Below are 21,971 nucleotides of genomic sequence, written 5' to 3' on the forward strand. Positions count from 1 at the left end.
TATTTTTTATCCCACTTAAACTGTTTTCTTTAAGATAATACATTTAAGATAATACATTTACCTGGAATTGCTGTTTTAGTGCCATCTACTAAGTGTCTTGTTGTATCTTTTGTTCTTTTTTTCTTTTAACCTGTAAGTTATCTAGAACTTGAGTTTCAAGTTTATTAACATTTAGGATGATTTGGAGTAACTTTCTATTGTTAATTTTTAATTTAATGGCATTTAGGACAGATAACATGGTAGAATGCATAACATCTTTTCTTTGAAATTGTTGAGATCTCTTTGTTGCTCTAGTTATTGGTAGAGTTTAATAAAGGATTGTGTGTGGCTGGGCACAGTGGCTCACGCCTGTAATCCCAGCACTTTGGGAGGCCAAGGTGGGCAGATCATTTGAGGTCAGGAGTTCGAGACCAGCCTGACCAACATGGTGAAACCCTGTCTCTACTAAAAATATAAAAATTGGCCGGGTGTTGTGGCGGGCACCTGTAATCCCAGCTGCTCAGGGGGCTGAGGCATGAGAATCACTAGAACCCAGGAGGCAGAGATTGTAGTGAGCCGAGATTGTGCCACTGCACTCCAGCCTGGGTGACAGAGCGAGACCTTGTCTCAAAAACAAAAAACAAAACAAACAAAGAAACAAAAATAAACTATTGAGTAGAAAATAATGTAAATGTTTATGAGGCCTAGGGTTCAATACATGGCAAATGAATCAACCTTGTTAAATTTTTATTTCAACATTACATATGAATATAAAAGCATAAACCATAAAGGAAAAGTTTTAAAATACATGATTATGTATTTTTTAAAACTACCTCCTGTTAACTTTGGTTTTGAGTTCTTAATCTGTTTCTAAGAGAGTCCTGTTATATCCTTACCATGAGAATGGTTATACCAAATTTTGTTAACAGTTCTGTCATAGTTTCTCTTTATGTATTTTATGGTTATATATTTAGGTGCATCTAAGTTTTGTATTGCTTTATTTTCTTGAAGATCATTGCTTCGATTCTTACTTGGTGTCTTTCTTTCTCCATGAATAAGTTTTGCCTTATTTTATTTCGCTTGATTTATTTTAGTCAGTTTACCTGCAAGACCTTTTTCTATTTCATTTTAAAGCTTTGTTAGGGGGGTGTGTGTGTGTGTGTGTGTGTGTGTGTGTGTGTGTGTATGCATGTTCATGTGTTTTCTTTAAACAGCTGGATAATTTTAATGCAATAGTTTAGTCTCTAGCTTTTCATATAAAAATTTAATTTATTTGCATTTGTTATAATGACTGATATATTTGAAACTATTTTGTGTTATCTTATTTTGTGTTTTGTTAGTTTCTTGTCCCTTTACATTGCTGTCCCTCTATTGCTTTCCTACTTTTGGATAGATCGATGTTTTCTATGTTCTCTTTTGAACTATTGATTCAGAAGCTACAAACTGTATTTCTGTTCTTTTGGTGGTTACTCATACATTTCCAGATATATGCTTAATCATAATTTTTTACTAACATTAATTTTTACAGTAATGCTGTGGGATAGATATTATTATTTCCTTCATATACATGAAAGAAGTGAGGCTCGGAAAAGTAAAGTAAAGCAACTTGCCCAGGATTGCATAGCAAGTTAGTACCCTAGGCGGATTCTAAATGAGGTCTATATTATTTGAATATCTGTCATTTTAAAAACCTATTATGATTCTGCTTAAAAGCGATAAGGTCCACTTAGCTAGAACCATATTTTTGTGCACCATCTTTTTTTCATAGTGTTCTCAGGCAGCCAGTTCTGCCATTAATTTGTGAAGCCCTCAGCAACACGCATTCTGTCTCCAAGCCTCAATTTCCCCATCTGTAAAGTGGTTTGGTTATCCCTAACGGCACTTCTAGACCATATTTTAATAGTGTTTGGAGATTCCTTTGACAATGGACATTTGACAAGCTCCCCAAACAATTTGCCTTTATGATAAATGGTGAACCAACTAAGGTTGGAATATAGTTACTCACAACAACACTAAACATCATGTAGATTTATTAGTTAATTATTCACCATCTTTATCAAAGTTTGAATCTTTGTGCTTTAAAAGGGAAACTCGCAGAATGACATTTATTTCCCATTAACCTAATGAGTGATATTTTTTGCCCTCCTCTCTGTAGCAATTTGTTATAAATGGGAGGATGACTGGTCTGAGATTTTCTTGTGAATTCTGTTTGCAGTTCTTCCTCTGGAAAGGAGTTAGTGCCAGCATTTTCAGGGCCTTTCAGGCAGTGAAGATCGTAGAATCTGAGCCATCTCTACTGCATGGTCAGTGTCAACATCAGGGAATGTCCCTGATGCTAACTCGCCCCACAGGAGAATTAAAGGCACTTTAGGATATATGCAAAACAAAAACAGACACAAATATAAGAAATGTGCAAAGCCCACTGCCTAAGCATACTCATGAGTCTGGGTTCTAGAGTAAGTAAATCTGAGTTTATGAAGCAGCTCCACTAGGCACTGTGGTGCAGTAGTTAGAGACTTACATCCTAATGCTGAGCTGTCTGGATTCAGATCTCTGCATAGCCACTTAGTAGCAATATGACATTGGGCAGATCATTTGCTCTTTCATATCAGTTGTTCCTCCATGTAAGAGCCCTGGATAACCTCTTTCACTTTGTAACCTGCCCCTCAACTCAGGGTTTTATACCCTCATGGCAACCACCCCGAAATGCATAGCCCAGATTATTTCTTGCCTCTCCACCTTTGCTCATTAAGTGCTTTCTACCTAAAATGCTCTTCCTCCACCTCCCCTAGCTAGGAGTAGCTACCTCCTACTTCCCAATTCCATCCCAGCCTGAGCTGGATAATGCTCTTCTGCGCCCCCATAATATATATTTTTCAGAATTAAAGACTAAAACACACCTATCTAATGTTATATTTTACTAAAATTACCACTTTCCAGCCAGAAAAGCTGGATTCATATTCCAACTCTGCCACTTACTAGCTGTGTGATCTGAGGCAAATTACTTCATCTTTGCAAACTTCAGTTTCATTATCTGTAAAATGGGAATCATAATACTATACACCTCATCGATTCATCATGATGACTAAATGCATCAATAGCTATAAAGTGTTTAGAATAGTATATGACACTTAAAACTGTCTATAAATGTAAGCTATTACTACATTTGTAAAGGCAATAATAATAAGGTCTATTTAAGGAGATTGTCACAGGAGTTAAATGCAATAACATGTGACAAAGAGCCTGGCACAATGCCCAGCCCTTAACTCAGTTCAGCAGGTGAGATTGTGTGTGTGTGTGTGTGTGTGTGTGTGTGTGTGTGTATAATAGAACAGCATTTGAACCTACCAAAACAATACATTTCAGATATAAAGACCATATTCTGAGAACCAGCTCGTTTTTCAAAGAACTCAAAACCAGCAGTAGAGAAATAGAAATACAAAATCTAGAGGAACACATTCTAGGTCTTCAGACAATACTCATAATCCTTTATATTTTCAAAGCACTCAACAGCGTACAAAGTGCTTTGGAATCCATTATCACATCTGATCCTTGTCTTATCTCAACACGAAGGATAGGGTGTTTTTTTTAACCTCTCTTTTTGTGGATGAGAAAACTCAGGTTCAGAGATGTGGCGTGACTCAGCCACTGTTCCATCGTCAGCAAATGGTGAGCCAGGGTTTAAAGCCTAGATCTGCTCATTCTCAACCCCATGTTTTTTCTAGAATATTCCAGGACATTCTAAGCATCCCAGGAAATGGTTAGCATTTCATGTGGAGACACAGATTTCCAGGTGTGTAAAAACCACATCCCAGTGTTGAGGCATCTGCACCCTGTTTTCCTTGAAACTCCCCATCTGATGGACAGGCCCGTATTGTATCGTCTGGTCTCCTGAAGAGTCCAAGAAGGGAGTTGTTAGTTTCTTTCAGGGATGTTAACACGTTGTCTTTTAAGTCAGCACTATTTCTAGAGAGGTGACCAGCTGTCGAAATTTCATGTAGGGCCCTGGTATAATTCTGCACCTCTTCTGCTTTGGCTTAACCTGTACTTTTTGGCCACTGAAGGCTGTCAAGGAGTCTAAGGTCACACTCCTGGTGCCCAGTCCAGGATGCGGCTTCTTTGGGACTCCCTTGACAGCTGTCCCTGGCAAATTCAAGATTCGGGGGGAAGGAATGTACTCACCTCTGGGTAAGTTTCCTCTGCAGAAAATGATCTCATTTGTTTGTCCTCAAACTGGAAAACAGGACCAAAGGACAGAAAGGATTGACTTCAAAAGGAGTACATTTTCAATTTACTGAGGTGCAACACAAATACGGAGTACTCCGTATCCCACGTGTACAGCTCAGTGAATTTTCATAAACTCATAAAACAACACCCAGATCAATAACATTAATAACTCTCCAGAAGTCCAGAGGCTCTGTCCAGTCCCTGCCCACCCAGGACTGTCCTAACTGCTGTCAGCAGAACCTGACCAGCAGCAGAGGGATTCACCTGGCACATGAGGCTCTTACAAGATGAGGTGAGGTCACACTGATGACTTGCGTGCAAAAGATGGGATGACAGAGTGGCTTTGGATCCATACGGGCTATGATAGCAGCAATGATAGTAACTCATATTTCTTGTACATTTATTCTGTGTCAAGCATTAGGCTAGGCATGTATTTAATTTTCACAGCAGCCCAATGTGGTTGGTGCCAATCCCATTTCTCAGTTGAGGAAACTGAGGCTTGGAGAGGAGAATGGTCTTGTCCAAGGTCACATGGTGTGAGTGGCAGAGGCAGGATTTAAACCAGGGAACCTGGTTCCAGAAAACTTAGACCCTGGCCACTGCTTTGCCACCTAAGCTCATGGGTCTCCCTTTGGCTTTCAGATTGGTCATCGGGACTTTGATGTGGAGAAGCGACTTCGGAGAGACCTCAGGAGGACACATGCACTGTTGTCAGACGTGCAGCTCCTTCTGGGCACCATGGAGGATGGCAAGACATCAGTCAGCAAGGAGGAGCTGGAGAAAGTGCACAGCCAGGTGGGTGTCACGGGATCCCCTTGAGAATCAGGCTGGGGAGGATGCTACGACCTGCAGAGAATTGCTGTCCCTCCCAGGTATGAGCAGAACCATGGTGCCAACCTCCAACTTTCACAGATGTGCAGGGAGATGGGGGGCATTTCAGGGCTGTGAGGGTCACGTGGAGTGTAGGTGAGGAGGAGGGGTCTAAGAAGGAGTCCTGTTCCCTTTTTCAGAGATGAGGCAGAATTCTTCTGTCTGGAGGGCTTGGGCAGATCAGCACTGGCCAGGATGGCTGAGTGCAGTGTGCCTGGTGTGTGTGTGTGTGTGTGTGTGTGTGTATGTGTATGTGTGTATGCGTGTGTGTGTGGTGACTGCCAGGACTAGGTACGAGCCAAATAGCAATTGTGTGTGTGTGTGTGTGTGTGTGTGTGTGTGTATGTGTGTATGTGTGTGTGTGTGGTGACTGCCAGGACTAGGTATGAGCCAAATAGCAATAGTGCCAGTCATGCAAAACCAATGCTTAACAACAGCAACAGTTATACAAATGTTGGCAGTTTGACTGCCTATTAGTATGCTAATGATGTTGATCAAGGCATGATGTTGACCACTGGCTGCTATCAGCTGGAGCCCTCACTAGGTACTGGGTCCTCTGTATCTCTGCACATGGTGCTGCATGGTGTTCTCAGGATTGCTGAGCGAGGTGAGGATCATCAGCTTCATTTCACAAGTGCAGGTGATCAGGTGGCAGAAAGGTACGATGACCCGCCCAAAGTCACACAGCTTGAAAGCGGCAGAGCCAGGATTTGAACCCAGGCCTTCAGGCTCTACCATCCTTGGGCCGTCTCAAAGGAGGACAGGAGGAGCGGCAGGTCTGAGGGTGGTAGGGAGGTGAGGCCGGAGCAGAGCCTGGGGACCTAAGGAGATGTGATGAGTGTGGGCAGTTGCAGTGGCGGACTGTGGCCCAGGGCAGCCAGTGTTGAGAAGTGTGAATGGATCCCACAGGGTGGTGCAAGCCTTGCGGAGAGATGTCCCAAAGCTGAATGATGTAGCAGGAACTCAGGATTTGCTACCGGTCCCCATGGGGAGCTGAAGACACCTGGGGAGGCTCAGAGCTCTGTTGGGAGTGTTGTGTCCATGCAATTGATGTTACCTTCCCTCGGATAAGTCATTCTTGCTAAGCCCAGATGCCTTTGCCACCTGCCTTCTTGGAGGGTTACTGTCCCTTCCTCCAGTCAGAGGCTGAGCTGGGCCTGGGACCCATGTTTCCTGACTCCAAACCCAGTGCCGTTCTCTCTTCCTTCTGGAGACACAGCCCATGATGACCAACAGGTCCCCAGGAAGACAGCAAAAGGCAGCAGACTATAGCGCCAAGGGTTGGAAACAGCGATCCCACAGCTTCGGCTGCTTCCAGTCTCTGGTGTCAGTTTCTATCTGTAAAACAAAACATTTCAGTTAGAGCTTATTCGCTTAACTAGAAGACCTCAACCAAAACAAAACAAAACAAAAACCTAAATTTAGACTTGGTTTGAATTTCACCAGTCTCTCCCATTTCCTCTCCCGGGATCCAACCCGGGACCACACTCTGCATTTTGCTGTCATACCTGCTCAGTCTCCTCTGGTCTGGGACAGTTTCTCAGGCTGACCTTGCTTTTTATGACCCTGACAGTTTTGAGGAGCACTGGACAGGTATCCTATGGCATGTCCTTTAATCTGGGTTTGATGGTTTTCTCATGAATAGAGCGAGTTTATGTGCTATTGGAAAGAATATGGCAGAAGTAAACTTGTTAAACCAGAAGACACTGGGAGGGCCCTTCTGTCTTGAAAATTCTGCGACTCTTAGCCATCTCCTTTATCAAATCATTCTCTTCTAGGGTGACCCACCATCCTGACTTGTCTGAGACTTTCTTAGTTTTAGCATTGCCAGTCCTGGGTCCTGGGCAAGCCAGGATGGCTGGTCATTCTATCCTCTTCATGGCCATGTCAGGAAGCCAGTATCATCTGTGCTTGAACGCATTGCCCCGCTTAATCCTCATGATACCCCTAGGGGAGGGGAGGTGGCATTGTGCCCATTTTACAGATGAGAAAATGTTGTCCAGAGGTGGCAAGTGGTGTGTCCAAAGTAACACAGCAGGTAAGTGGCAGAGTCGGGGATTTGAATACCAAGCTTGTGATTCTAAGTGCAGAATTGAGAGATGCTTTTGACTCACATTCCGTCTTCCTGTCTGCTTGGCTGACCAGGTGGGTACGGAAGCTTGAGGCACCTGGCTTGCTTCTAGGTAGGCAGAGTTGCTGTGTGATTGCCCAGCCAGGGGCCAGGCATTTTGAGTTGAGCAACTCCCTTGGCAGAAGGCCACATACCTGCCCATTTTCCATCAAAATGTCCCCAGTGCCACAGCACCCAAGCTTCCCTTCCCCCAACAGGTGGATGTTTTTGAAAAGAAACCACACAGAGATTTTGTTACTTTTTCTTTTTTTTTTTTTTTTAATTAAGTATTCATGAGAATTCTCCCTCTGCAGGGTTAAAATGCATGTTCTTGGGAAAAAGTGGTATTTAATGAAGGCGCTTTGAGCTGAATCAAAGAGCCTCATTCTTCTGAAAGTCCTTCTTCCTAGTCTCTGCATCCGGCTCCTATCAAAGGAAATCCACAGCCTTGGCTTTTCGTTGCTGTTGTCATGGAAATCGTTATAAGGATGGGATCGCGTGGACCAGAGGTCAGGGTACAGTTGCTTTGGCTCCCAGCGCACGTGTCCCGGATGCCAGAGTCAGAGCTAATCAAATAAAGCAGTGATGACATTGGGCATTGCTGCATCTCCTCTCCAATGTACAGTATTTGTCCTTTGCCTGAAGGCTCCAGGGACATAGGTAGGGAAAGCAGACAGGAGGATGAAGGAAGAGGGAGCTAACTCTGCTGCTGGCTGCTACTTAAGTGCTGAGCATGGTGCTGAACAATTTCATTCATTCAATATTTATGCAGCACCTACTGTGTGTCAGGCAATGTGCTGGATATAAGCACCATGGATAGTGAGACAGCGGTGGTACCCACCGTCATAGAATTTACATCTGATGGAAAAGAAGACAAACAATGATACGAATAAATAGAATCATCCCACACCTTAATTTGAATGAGAAAGGAAATCAATAGGGTGCTAAGATAGAGAACTGCAGGGGCGTCCTGTTTAGCTTGGGTGGTCAGCTAAAATACCCTGGGAGAAGGAGAAATAGGCAGGGACCAGAACATACGGGGCCTGGAAGTTTGGATTTTATCCCGGGGGTGGTGAGAAGCCATTGGGAGGTTGTGAGCGAAGCGTGACAGAATCTGATTCACGTTTTAGAGGATTGTACTTCTGCATGGAGATTGGATTGTGGAGGGTATGAGGGAATATCCTTAGAAGGCTAATGCACCCTTCTAGGCCAGAGGAAATGGTCACCTGGGTTGGGGGAGTATTGATAGAGATGGCAAGAAGGGACAAACTTGGAGCTGATTTGGAATCGATGGGATGTGCAGATGAGGTTTGGTTAGCAACACTTAAGTGTGTTATTTCAGAAAATCCTTGCCATAACCCTAGGAGGTGGATATTCCTATTTTTAACCCATTTTACTAATGAAGAGGCAGTCTCTGAGAGGTTGAGCAATTTACCTAAGGGCACACAGCAATACATGTCCTATACCCTTACAACTTGGTTTGCCCAATACGGGTCCTATTAACTTCTATTGTCAGGCACTTACTATGTACCAGACTTTTCCTTAGTGTCTTGGGGTTTCTCAAATTTGGCTGCACATCAGAGAAGTTAAACACCATTTTAAAATCACAGACTTCTGGATTCTGCCCCCTCCCCCACCCCATTTTAAAAAATCAAGTTTTGGTTGGAATTCAGGATCTGCATTTTTAAACAACCACATGAAGGGGTTCTGGGGGGAACCATAGGCTTTATTTATCCCTCAGAACACCCTTTTGAGTTCAGTGGTAGCATGTATATTTTGCAGATGAGGAAACTGTCACTGAGGTTATATTAGTGTGACAGATCTTATTTCCCCCTATTTTAAAATTAGTTAATTTTTGAGTAGAGAAAACTGGATCCAGCACTTGCTAATTCATGACTTTTGACAAGTGTCCCGACCTCTCTGAGCCCTTTTTCTAAAGCAAAGCATCATCATCATCACATGATGGCCCAGGGGCTGAGGAGGGAAAGGCAATGAAGCCTTCAGAAACTTGAGCAGGTGGCTGGGCACAGTGGCTCACACCTGTAATCCCAGCACTTTGGGAGGCTGAGGCGGGTGGATCACCTGGGGTCAGGAGTTCGAGACCAGCCTGGTTAACATGGTGAAACCCTGTCTCTACTAAAAATACAAAAATTAGCCCGGTGTGGTGGTGCATGACTGTAATCCCAGCTACTCAGGAGGCTGAGGCAGGAGAATCACTTGAACCCGGGAGGTAGAGGTTGTGGTGAACTGAGATCGCGCCATTGCACTCCAGCATGGGCAACAGAGCGAGACTCTGTCAAAAAAAAAAAAAAAAAAAAAAGGCCAGGTGCGGTGACTCACACCTGTAATCCCAGCACTTTGGGAGGCCGAGGAGGGTGGATCACAAGGTCAGGAGATCGAGACCAAACTGGCTAACATGGTGAAACCCTGTCTCTACTAAAAATATAAAAAATTAGCTGGATGCAGTGACAGGAGCCTGTAGTTCCAGCTACTAGGAAGGCTGAGGCAGGAGAATGGCATGAACCTAGGAGGTGGAGCTTGCAGTGAGCCGAGATTGTGCCACTGCACTCCAGCCTGGACGATGGAGCAAGACTGCGTCTCAAAAAGAAAAGAAAAAAAAGAAATTAGAACATGTTCTGCGACCTTCACATTCGCTCACTGTGATGACAGAAAACCTAGAGAAAGGTGTTTTTTTTTTTTTTTTTTTTTTTTAAAGACAGTGTCAGTGTGTCATCCAGGCTGGAGTGTAGTGGCCCTATCTCTGGCTCACTGCAAACTCTGCCTCCCAGGTTCAAGTGATTCTCCTGTCTCAGCCTTCCGAGTAGCTGGGATCACAGGCATCCATCACCATGCCCTGCTAATTTTTGTATTTTTAGTAGAGATGGGGTTTCACCATCTTGGCCAGGTTTTACTGAGTTGGTCTCTAACTCCTGGCCTCAAGTGATCCACCCACCTCAGCCTCCCAAAGTGCTGGGATTACAGGTGTGAGTCACCACACCTGGCCGAAAGTTTTGTTGTATAAAGGACATGTAGGAGGGAATGTGTTTGAATGCACATGTTAGAACTGTGTTCACTCTGCAAATATGGATATGATCTCCACTCTGGAATGAATCTGAGGCCAAGCTACAGGGATAAAGAGGAAATGTCAAGGTCTCTGCCCTTAAGGGGCTCCTAGTCCTAGAAGCAGGCTATAACAAGCAGAGTGATAAACTCTTTTGTTGCGGGAAGTCAGGGACCCCAAATGGAGGGACCGGCTGAAGCCATGGCAGAAGAACGTGGATTGTAAAGATTCCATGGACATTTATTAGTTCCCCAAATTAATACTTTTATAATTTCTTATGCCTGTCTTTACTGCAGTCTCTAAACATAAATTGTAAAGATTTCATGGACACTTATCACTTCCCCAGTCAGTACCCTTGTGATTTCCTATGCCTGTCTTTACTTTAATCTCTTAATCCTGTCAGCTGAGGAGGATGTATGTCGCCTCAGGACCGTGTGATAATTGCATTAACTGCACAAATTGTACAGCATGTGTGCTTGAGCAATATGAAATGTGGGCACCTTGAAAAAAGAACAGGATAACAGCAATTGTTCAGGGAATAAGAGAGATAACCTTAAACTCTTTGACTGCCAGTGAGCCAGGCGGAACAGAGCCATATTTCTCTTCTTTCAAAAGCAAATGGGAGAAATATCGCTGAATTCTTTTTCTCAGCATGGAACATCCCTGGGAAAGAGAATACGTGCCTGGAGGTATAGGCTTATAAACAGCCCCCCTAGGTGCGCCTGTCTCTTATGGTCGAGACTGCAGGGGTGAAAGAGACTCCAGTCTCCCATAGCTCTCCCAGGCTTATTAGGAAGAGGAAATTCCCGCCTAATAAATTTTGGTCAGACTGGTTGATCTCAAAACCCTGTCTCCTGATAAGATGTTATCAATGACAATGGTGCCTGAAACTTCATTAGCAATTTTAATTTCGCCTCGGTCCTGTGGTCCTGTGATCTTGCCCTGCCTCCACTTGCCTTGTTGTATTCTATTACCTTGTAAAGTACTTGACATCTGTGACCCACACCTATTCGCGCACTCCCTCCCCTTTTGAAACTCCCTAATAAAAACGCTGGTTTCTGTGGCTTGTGGGGCATCACGGAACCTACCGATATGTGATGTCTCCCCCGGACACCCAGCTTTTAAAATTTCTCTCTTTTGTACTCTGTCCCTTTATTTCTCAAGCTGGCTGACGCTTAAGGAAAATAGAAAAGAACCTACGTGAATATCGGGGCAGATTCCCCGATACTCTTTATTGGAGGACTATTTGGACTAGCTAAAGAGGAGGCCCTTAATTTTGCTTTGAGAGAGGAGCTGGTAGCTTTGGTTATCTCTTTAAAGATGGAAATGAATTGCTGGTTAGATAAGGTACATGTATGTAGACATTCTAGGAGGAAACACCAGTGCGTAAAAGGGCAGAGGCACACAGAGACAGAAAGCATATTCAGTTCGGCATGGTATTGCTGGAGTATAAGGTATCCAGGGGTTAAAAGGGCAGAGAGGATAGTGCTGGTAATGGAGGCTGGAGCCAGTTCATGAATGGTTTAGTGAGCTTGGCTGAGGAGCTTCAGTTTTATCCCAAAGCCACAGGGAGCCATAGAAAGCTATTGAGCAGAGGAAGGTGTGGCCAGAACGGCTTGTAAAAATTGGCAGGATTCCAGGTGCAATGGCTCACACCTGTAATCCTAGCACTTTGGGAGACAGAGGGAGGTCTTTTTCTCTGAGCCCAGGAGTTTGAGACCAGCCTGGGCAACATAGTAAGACCCGGCCTCAAAAAAAAAAAAAAAAAAAAAAAGGCAAGTCCCCAGCTAAATCACAGGAGCCCTGATGTGCAGAATATCAGGCTCTACCAGCAGCAACAGTTTCCCTTAGCTACAGCATCTTCTCTCCAGATGGGCAGGCACCCCCTCTGTTCATTGCCCCTGCATCTAGAACCCTAAGATAATCATTTGGTTCTTTTCTCCCAGTTTCCCTCCATTGGGAGCTTTGGATACATCTCAGTGAACACCTGAGGCTTAAAACCCTCCTGATACAATACAGAAGACTCCTGAAAGCCATATATAGGATTCAAATCCTGCCAATGACACTTACCTTGCTGCAGATCTTGGGCAAGTCAGCTGCCTTGCATAGAGTCTTTCTTGCCTAATAAGGGGGTACGATAACCTCAGCTGATTGGGCTGATATAAAGAACACTGGACCATGGATTTGAAAGGAGTCATTAAATTGAAAACTCTAAGACAGTGATCTCCTGGCCAGGCACGGTGGCTCATGCCTGTAATCCCAGCACTTTGGGAGGCCAAGGTGGGCGGGTCACCTGAGGTCAGGAGTTCAAGACCAGCCTGACCAAAATGGAGAAACCCCTTCTCTACTAAAAATACAAAAATTAGCTGGGCATGATGGCGCATGCCTGTAATCCCAGCTACTCAGGAGGCTGAGGCAGGAGAATCGCTTGAACCTGGGAGGCAGAGGTTGTGGTGAGCCAAGATCACACCATTGCACTCCAGCCTGGGCAACAAGAGCGAAACTGTCTCAAAAAAAAAAAAAAAGACAGTGATCTCAAAATATAACATAACATCCCCAATTGGCTCTCTCCTTTCATTCACCGGTGTCAGCTATTGGAAGATTTTAGTTTCTGAGCACATGATTTTATAAGACCTCTTGGAACAGGTAGGTAGACAAGGTGTGGGGTTAATCTAATGACACCTGTTTTTTTCAGAGCTGATTTCTAATTAATTCTCATGGAATGTTTCCACTGGAAACGAACTAATCTGGAGACAGAAGCAATTCCAACAACCAAGATATATAATTGAGATAATCGCTGTGCACAAATAACATCTGTGAGCAGCAGATGCTAACACCTGGCTCCAAGGAGAAAGTCGGAGATGATGTCTGCTCCAGGGCAGCAGTTGCTTTTTCTCTCCCCCTATTTGATTCATGCTTCTGACCTTTGTCTCTTCCACAGAGGCAATATGTTATTTGCTTTCTGTTAGATAGAGAAGGATTTGCACTGAACTCTTTAGTCGTTTACTTAATTCATGCTGGGGGCTGTATTCACCTCTTCCTTCTGAGAACAAAGCTGCCACCAAGTCATTGTACCCTCTAAATAGCTCTGAAATGCATCCCCCGTCTCTCTCTGCTTGTATTACAGTCCACCTGAATATCTAGTACTTGGATTTCTCTCAAGTTGGCTGGCCTCTGGTCTTGTCTGAGCAATCTTTGTACCGTCTGATCTTTGGAGAGAGAATTTTAAAATTTAAACGCAAAGTTGGTTCTTTGTGTGTTCAAGATCCATTGGTAGTTTCACACTGCCTTCAGCCTAAAGTCCAGGTTTCTTCCCTTGACCTACACGGATGCATATTTTGGCACCTACCCTCCTGTCACCCCTCACCCGAAGCTTAGGATGGCTTGGTGTCCTCTGCACCTGCCCTCACCTCTTCACCTTTGCCCAAGCAATGCCCTTGGCTGGGTTCTTGCTTCTTTCACTGATCCCTCTTTGCCTGATAAGCATCTAAGCATTCTGTGAAATTGACTTTGGGTGTCCTCTCTTGGAGCCCTCTTGGACCTCCATGGGCTGGGTGAGGGTGCCGCCTCTCCTTCCCCACAATCTGTTGGGCCCGCCCCTAAGTTAGTACTTGTCACTCCCTGTAATTATTCCTTTGTTTCCATCATTTTTTTTCTAAACCCTTAAAGGCAGGGACTGGGGTGAGTAAACATAGTAAAAGACTTAGCCAAAGTCACAAAGGTAATTAATAAAAATCCCAGCCTGGGTTTGAACTGAAGGAATCCGACTCAGGTACCTGGGAATTTAACCTCTCCCCGCCATGCCACCAATGCCTCCTGTTGGTCCTCTGCTGTCTCGGGGCTATTACATCCTTTTTAAATTTTTTTTTATTTTGAGGCAAGGTCTTGCCCTGTCATCCAGGCTGGAGTGCAGTGGTGCAATCGCAGTTTACTACAGCCTCAACCTCAAGCAGAATACAGGCATGCACCACCACACCTGGCTAATTGTTCTGTATTTTTGCTAGAGACAAAGTTTCTCTGTGTCGCCCAGGCTGGTCTTGAACTCCTGGGCTCAAGTGATCCACCCGCCTTGGCCTCCCAAAGTGCAGGGACTACAGGCCACATCTTCCCTGGACACCCTGAGTGCTCCTGTAGGTCCTTCCACTTGGGAATTCTGGGTCAGCTCCGGTGTTTACTCAGATGGAGCCACAAAGCCTTGTGCGACTTATACACTGTGAGCTCCCAGCAGTGGTTTGTTAATAGCCCGAGGCTCTCTGTTAGTGCTTAGAAGACTAATAACCCTGGATTCATGCTCAGTGCCCTTAATTGGGACATTTATCACCGTGTGTCATCCATGCTTCCATGAGACATTGGAAATAGTTAGTAAGCACTGGGAAGATGACCCTGATGGGAGTCTTTTGTGTGTGGGCACCTGGGGAACATTTTTCCCCAGCCAGGAACTATGGAACAGGTGGCTTCCTGCGATGTTTTATTTGAAGAGCCTTTTTTAAAAAGATTATGTTGGAGTGAATTTATTCAATATTAACATAACCTCCTGTCGGAGAAGATAAAGACAGAATTGTAATTGGTTAAAAACATGGTTATCACAGGCCTGTTCACCCCACAAATATTGACACATTCAATGCTATGATGAATGAAGTGGGAAGAGGCTGGTTTCATTATAAGCAAGAAGGCGGGGACATCTCCCCAAAAGGACCTGTTACCATTTAGTCATGGAGGGGCCTGTCAAGGTCGTGATAACTATTCTACAGCAACGATATTGACGGGGAACATTGATTCTTTACACTGTGCTAGTCATGGTGCCAAATATATCAACGTCATGACCTGATTATATCCCCCAAACCCACTTGAGTGCAGTGAATTCTGCAACGGCAGGAGCCTTTTCTGTTTTGAACCAGTGTGTGGGAGTGTGACTGTATACAGCAAGTGCTCAGTGAATGAGTGGGGAGAGACCGGACAGGTGGTGACCAGACTCCAGAGGAGAGGAGACAGCTAGTATTATGCCTTTTCTTTTTTTTTTTTATTGAGACAGGGTCTTGCTCTGTCACCAAGGCTAGAGTGCAGTGGCTCAATCATGGCTCACTGCAGCCTCAACATTTCAGGCTCAAGCAATCCTCCCACCTCAGCCTCCCAAGTAGCTGGCATGTGCCACCATGCCCTGCTAATTTTTTTTTTTTTTTTGGTAGAGATGAAGTTTCACCATCATGTCCAGCTAATTTTTGTTGTTGTTTGTTTGTTTTTTTGTAGAGATGAGGTTTCACCATGTTGCCCAGGCTGGTCTGAAACTCCTGGGCTCAAGCGATCCTCCAGCCTCAACCTCCCAAAGTGCTGGGATTACAGGCTTGAGCCAACACGCCCAGCCTATGCCCATTTTATACAGGAGGAGGCTCTGCGTAGAGGCAAATTGCTCAAAGTCACAGAGATGGATGGAACTGAGATTTAAGAAAATATATTTTGAAAGAATTTAAAACTTACAGAGAAGTTGCAAGAATAGTTCAAGGGGCTTATTTAAGTTTTTCACCCAGATTCATCAACTTTTAATATTTTTCCACATTTGCGATCTGGTTCTCTCTATAAATTTTCTGAATTATCTAAAAGCAAGTTAAAGACATGGTGCCCCTGTATCCTAATCAAAATCACAAAATTTAATATTGATAAAAATCCTTCCTTGCTTCCTTCTTTCTTCCCTTTCTTTCTTTCCTTCTTTCTCTTTTCTTTTTTTTTTTTTTTTGAGACACAGTTTTGCTCTTGTCGCCCAGGCTGGAGTGCAGTGGCATGATCTCAGCTCACCACAATCTCTGCCTCCTGGGTTCAAGCGATTCCCCTGTCTCAGCCTCCCAAGTAGCTGGGATTACAGGCATGCGCCACCACGCCCAGCTAATTTTTTGTATTTTTAGTAGAGACGGGATTTCTCCACGTTGGTCAGGCTGGTCTCAAACTCCCGACCTCAGGTGATCTGCCCACCTCGGCCTCCCAAAGTGCTGGGATTACAGGTGTGAGCCACTGCGCCCCGCCTAAAAATATTTTCTAATCCAGGAGTTGGCAAACTAGGGCCCAAAAGCCAAGTCCAGCCAACTGCAGGTTTCTTTGTGGTTTTTGTTTGTTTGTTTATTTTATTATAGCTGGTGAGCAAAGAATTTTGTTTGTTTGTTTTTAAATGGTTACATTTAAGGTGGTTATGTAAGTACCCACATATATACTTGATTTTGCCTCTTGACCTTCCAAGCCTAAAATAATTATTATCTGACCCCTGATTTTATCTGCTGTCTTTTTAAATTTTGCCAATTACCCCCCAGTGTCCGTTACAGCAATTTATCTCCCAATTTAGGATCCAACTTGGAAAGTAAAACTGCTTCCATTATTTTCATGGTGTCATAGTTCCTCAGTCTGTCTTTTTTTATGATACTGACATTTTTTGGAGAGTTCAGGCCAGTTGCATTGTAGAATGTTCCTCAATTTTGGGTGAACTGGAATGTGAACCCCTATTTCTTTCCAATTTCAGAGCCATTTTTATTTATGCAGGTCTGAGATTCCCAGGACAAAGGACTTTTAAAACCAGAAAGTCCCAGACCAAAAGGGATGAGCTTGTCATCCTAGCACCAGTGTCTCAAGCACTGAGTAATCCTGGGGAAGATAAAATCTCCTTACCCTGGCCCCACCCTCCACCTGGCCTTTGCAGTAAGGCCAGTTCTCAAAAGGCACCTGGTGGTTTTAGCAGAAAGGGTGATGAACCAAATGCCAGTGTGAGAACCTGTCCCCTTCCACACAGGCCTTTTGTCTTCTGTCTTCCCATGTTTCTCGTTAGAGAAATTCTCACCATCCACACGTGCTGGCCTTGTATCTTGCCTTTTTTTCCTCTATTTATGCATGTGAGCTATATTGATATTATTGCGTGTGTTTTAGGCAATTAAAGTAATGGCAAAAAGTAATGGCATTAAATTAATGGCAAAAACTGCAGTTACTTTTGCACCAACCTAATAATTGGTTTATTGTTGTTGCGGTTGTATGTGACTACCACAATTTATCTTATCCATGTTGCTGTTTATGGATATGTGGGTTTTGTCTAGGTTTTGGTTATGAATAGAGCCAGTATGAACATTTTTTTGCACATTATTTTATGGGAGGGGAGCAAATGTATGCATTTCTGTAGGGTGCATAACTAGAAGTGTGATATCTCTGGATCATAGTACACATGGTTTTTGTCTTTAGCAGATACTACAAAATAAATTTCCAAGGTACCTGTAGACATTTACATTCCCATCAACAGAACACGAAAGTCCTACTGGCTTCCTGTCATGGCTGGCAGTTGGTATTATTATCAGTTGTTGGCATTTTAGCCATTCCGAGGGAAGGAGAATATTTTTTATTCTATTTTGCACTTCTCTGATGTTCACCTTTTCAAAGTATATCATCCATTTCGATATTTATTTTTACCTGTCCAAGGCATATGCTTATTTTTCTGTTGGGTTGTTTGTATTTTTCTTAGTGATTTGTGGGATACTTTGATAGAAGCTCTTTGCTACATATGTCTGTTGCCATTATTTTCTCTCACTTTAGGGTTGACCATTACATTTTCTTGGTGGTGTCTTTTTATGAAGAGAAATTCTTGATTTTGATGTAATCTAATGGGTCAATGTTAAACATCTTAGAATCCAAATTTTAAATCAGTTGGTCAGGCAGAGGGTGTTCTGTTTAGCTGGATATTCTGGTGAGGGTGGGAGTGGTGCAGGATGATGGAAAGTCTACCTCCACGGCCATGACTCTGTGAACCCCCAGAATTTGAGGCAGGTCTCAGTTAATTTAGAAAGTTTATTTCTCCAAGGTTGAGGACGCGCGCCTGTGACAGCCTCAGGAAGTCCTGACGAAGTGCCCAAGGTGGTCGGGGCACAGCTTGGTTTTATACATTTTAGGGAGACATGAGACATCAATCAATATGTGTAAGAAGTACAATGGTTTTGTCCAGAAAGGCAGGGACGGCTCAAAGCTGGGAGGGGGCTTCCAGGTCACAGGTAGGTGAGAGAAAAATGGTTGCATTCTTTTGAGTTTCTGATAAGCCTTTCCAAAGGAGGCAGTCAGAATATGCATCTATCTCAGTGAGCAGAGGGATGACTTTGAATAGAATGAGGGCAGATTTGCCCTGAGCAGTTCCCAGCTTGAATTTTCCGTCTAGCTTAGTGATTCGGGGGCTCAAGATATTTTCCTTTCACTACTCGTGGTTCCGTCCCTCAGTGCTCAATCAGTTTCTGCTAGGATTTGAATTACGCTGGTGGTTTCCAGGCTCGTGTGGGTGTGTGCACACACGCGGTGTGTTTTCTTTTTAGCAAAATAATCCACTTATTAAAGAGAAATCTCATTAAAATGCCCTCTGCCCTGACCATTAATAGTGTAACTGAAAATTGGGTTAGTTGCTGGCCACCGCATGTAGAGTCCAATTAACAAGAACCAGGCCTGGTACAGGAAAAGTGAGTTTATTTCTGAAGCTAGCTTGGGAGAAGGGCACAAAACATCCTACTTTAAGTGTGCCACTTTACCTTTGGAGCAAAAAGCAGACACTTCCGTAAGGTCAGGAGGAGAGTGAGCAAGGGAGGGGGGTCTCCCTGCTACCAGGCAGTTACCTAGCGGGCAGTTGAGTTGGCACCTTTCTGGGCAAGAGTAAGTTGTAAAAGTGGCCGAGTGGTCATGCCTTAGGCATGCCACCCCTGGAGGGGGTACTTTCCTGGGGACATGCTTTGATTTCCAAATCAACTGTCTGCTCTGGAGGAGAAATTCATCTTGGAGCACACAGATGAACTTGCTCTATAGGGAACATTGGGTGAGGGGGAGGTGAGAGGTTATTTTGCATTTCAAAAAGGGCTAAGTGGGAAGTAGAGGGAAAGGGGAAAGGAGAAAAAGAAGAGAAAAAAAACCCCCTGTGTCTTAGAAAAATGGGGGTACTTGGTTATAATTGGGCTTCCCTTGTTTCTCCCAGAGTACCCTCCTTCTGGCTCTGAAGAAAGGTACCAGCTCGGGTATGTGGGGTCTGGTGAATAAGGCTGTGGTCACCCTCCCTGTCCAGGTCATTTCCTCCTACAGAGGGGGATCCTGCCCACAGGTCCCACCCCTTGTCCTTCCTGTGGACACTGTGGGTATCTGGGTTAGAGACCTATGCACGGAGGATGGGGGAGCACTCCTGGTTGCGGGCTTCTTCCCAAGGATGCATGCAGTGCAGACAGGCTACAGTCAGGCAGTCCTGGCTCACCCTGCGGGTTCACTGATGCTGCTGAGCTCACGTGTCTGCCTCAGTCTCCCAGTACACGACATGTGTCGAGTTCATACTATGTCAGGACCCAGAGTTGAACAAGAGCCAGGTGACCCTCCAGGAGCCCAGTGTCCAGTGGGGAGACAGACGTGGAGGCACAAGACCTGGTGCTGTTCAGGGGAGCAAAGGGGTGCTGGAATATAATAAAAGAGGGATGTAAATGAGACGGGGATCAGGGAGGGCCTTTTTTGGACGTTTTATCCTGCTCTTCTATTTTTCTTTCTCTCTTTGGAGCATCAGTGTGATCCAGATTCATCATCACCAGAGAGGAAGTCAGGATAGAAGCTTTTGAAGTCTGTTCAGTGGTGGAGGATTCAAGCAGTCCTTAGATCCTAAAATACAAAAAATTAGGAGGACTCTTGAGCCCTCAAAGAAATAGACTTAAGACAAGTGAAAGGAGGCCTGCTTTACTCAGCAGGTGGTGAACATATTCCACAGGGCTTACAGGAAAAAGCTGTGGACTTAAAAGAGACCTCGGTTCAGATTCTGCCTCCTTCACTATTAGCTGTGTGACATTGATGAGTTAACTAACCTCTCTGTGCCTCAGTTTCCTCATCTGAAACTGAAAACAGCTACTTCCTAGACATGTTACATGTTATAAATTAACATGTCTTAATCAGCTCAGGCTGCCATAAAAAAATACCGTAAATTAAACTAGGTAGCTTCAGTAACAGACATTTATTTATTATAGTTCTGGAGGCTGGAAGTCTGAGATCAGGGTACCAGCATGCCTGGGTTCTGTTGTGGGCTCTTTTCCTGGCCTACAGACAGACAAATGCCTTCTCTCTGTGTCCTCACATGGTAGAGAGGAAGGAACTTTTTGGTGTTTCTTCTTCTAAGGGCACGAATCTCATCATGGAGGCCCCACCCTCATGACCTGATCTAAACCTTATTACCTCCCCAAAGCCTCATCTCCTAATACCATCACATTAGGGGGTGGCTTCAACATACACATTTCTAGGGGACGGAATTCTGTCTCTGGCAACGTGGTAAACACTTGATACTAAGTAGTTGTGATTATCCTACTACTACTAATAATATTTATTATTACTTTGAAGAAGATAGAAAAATAAATATTCAGGAAGATTTTTTTTTTGAGACAGAATCTTGCTCTGTCACCCAGGCAGGAGTGCAGTGAGTGGCGTGATCTTGGCTCACTGCAGCCTCTGCTTCCTGGGTTCAAGCAGTTCTCCCATCTCAGCCTCCCGAATAGCTGGGATTAATGGGTGTGCACCACCATGCCCGGCTAACTTTTGTATTTTCTTGTAGAGGTGGGTCTTACCATGTTGCCCAGGCTGATCTCAAACTCCTGGCCTCAGCCGATTCGTTTGCCTCAGCCTCCCAAAGATCTGGGATTACAGCTGTAAGCCACGATGCCCAGCAGGGAAGTGTTTTGATACATTGATAAGTGATGGTCTGGAGCAGAATGTCATGAAAATTATGGAATATTCAATATATACCCAAATAGTTTAAGTTAAAAGTCACCAAGAGTAGCCACCACACTGTCTTAAGATATTCTCCCCCATGGCCACTGTCATCAGACTTCTGGGCTGCACACAGACCATTGGTGGACCTGGCCTGACATTCTTTTTTTTTTTTTTGAGTTGGAGTTTCACTCTTATTGCCCAGGCTGGAGTGCAATGGCGCCATCTCAGCTCACCACAACCTCTGTCTCCCAGGTTCAAGCGATTCTCCTGCCTCAGCCTCCCGAGTAGCTGGGATTACAGGCATGCACCACCGCGCCTGGCTGATTTTGTATTTTTAGTAGAGATGGGGTTTCTCCATGTTGGTCAGGCTGGTCTTGAACTCCTGACCTCAGGTGATCTGCATGCCTCGGCCTTCCAAAGTGCTGGGATTACAGGTGTGAGCCACCGCTCCCGGCCGACATTCTTAATATGTTTGCATTTAACAATTTTGTTTGATGTTAGGGCTGTCTCTAGTTTGATCTGTGGGTGATTCCCTTCAGGGAAAGCCTTAATGTTGAAGGTTGGTTCTTTCAAGTACCCTGACGGGATGTCAAGGCCTGGGATGTGTTGAGAATAGCCTTCCAAAGACACCATTTCTTAACCAGAATGCTTTCCCTGTGGTGTTTGTGATGCAGTATTTTTAAATCCCCTCAGTTGTTCAACCAGACCCAGAAATCCAGGTTCTAACCATTCTGCCCAAAGACTGGAATTTTTCCTCTCCACACCTCATTCCATATGTCTAGTCAACTCATCTAGTAGCTTAACAAATCCTAGCAAACATTTCACCTAGGTATTTAAAGCAGGCAGATGGCTTCACATAGAGAAGTAATGCTATTCATCAGTTTGTAGTTGATGTTTATGTGATAGGAATCTCAATTGGCCTCACACTGAATGAAACAGAGGTGGGTGAGGGGAGAGAATGCCTAGATTTAGCTCAGGAACAGAGACTAGTGTGTAGAG

At 44.3% G+C, this 21,971-nt stretch overlaps 1 protein-coding gene across 7 annotated transcripts in view; it reads left to right on the forward strand.

The window, feature by feature from the left end:
* MYO18B (myosin XVIIIB) overlaps nucleotides 1-21,971 on the forward strand; it is a 316,003-nt gene that overhangs the window by 175,052 nt on the left and 118,980 nt on the right. For all 7 annotated transcript variants that reach the window (XM_054675970.1, XM_054675972.2, XM_054675975.2 and 4 more), the window contains one exon: nucleotides 4,849-5,001. In XM_054675970.1, coding sequence (XP_054531945.1) covers nucleotides 4,849-5,001 — 153 coding nt within the window. The remainder of the gene's footprint in view (nucleotides 1-4,848; nucleotides 5,002-21,971) is intronic.

The sequence above is a fragment of the Pan troglodytes genome, chromosome 23, assembly GCF_028858775.2.
Source record: "Pan troglodytes isolate AG18354 chromosome 23, NHGRI_mPanTro3-v2.0_pri, whole genome shotgun sequence".
NCBI lineage: Eukaryota > Metazoa > Chordata > Mammalia > Primates > Hominidae > Pan > Pan troglodytes.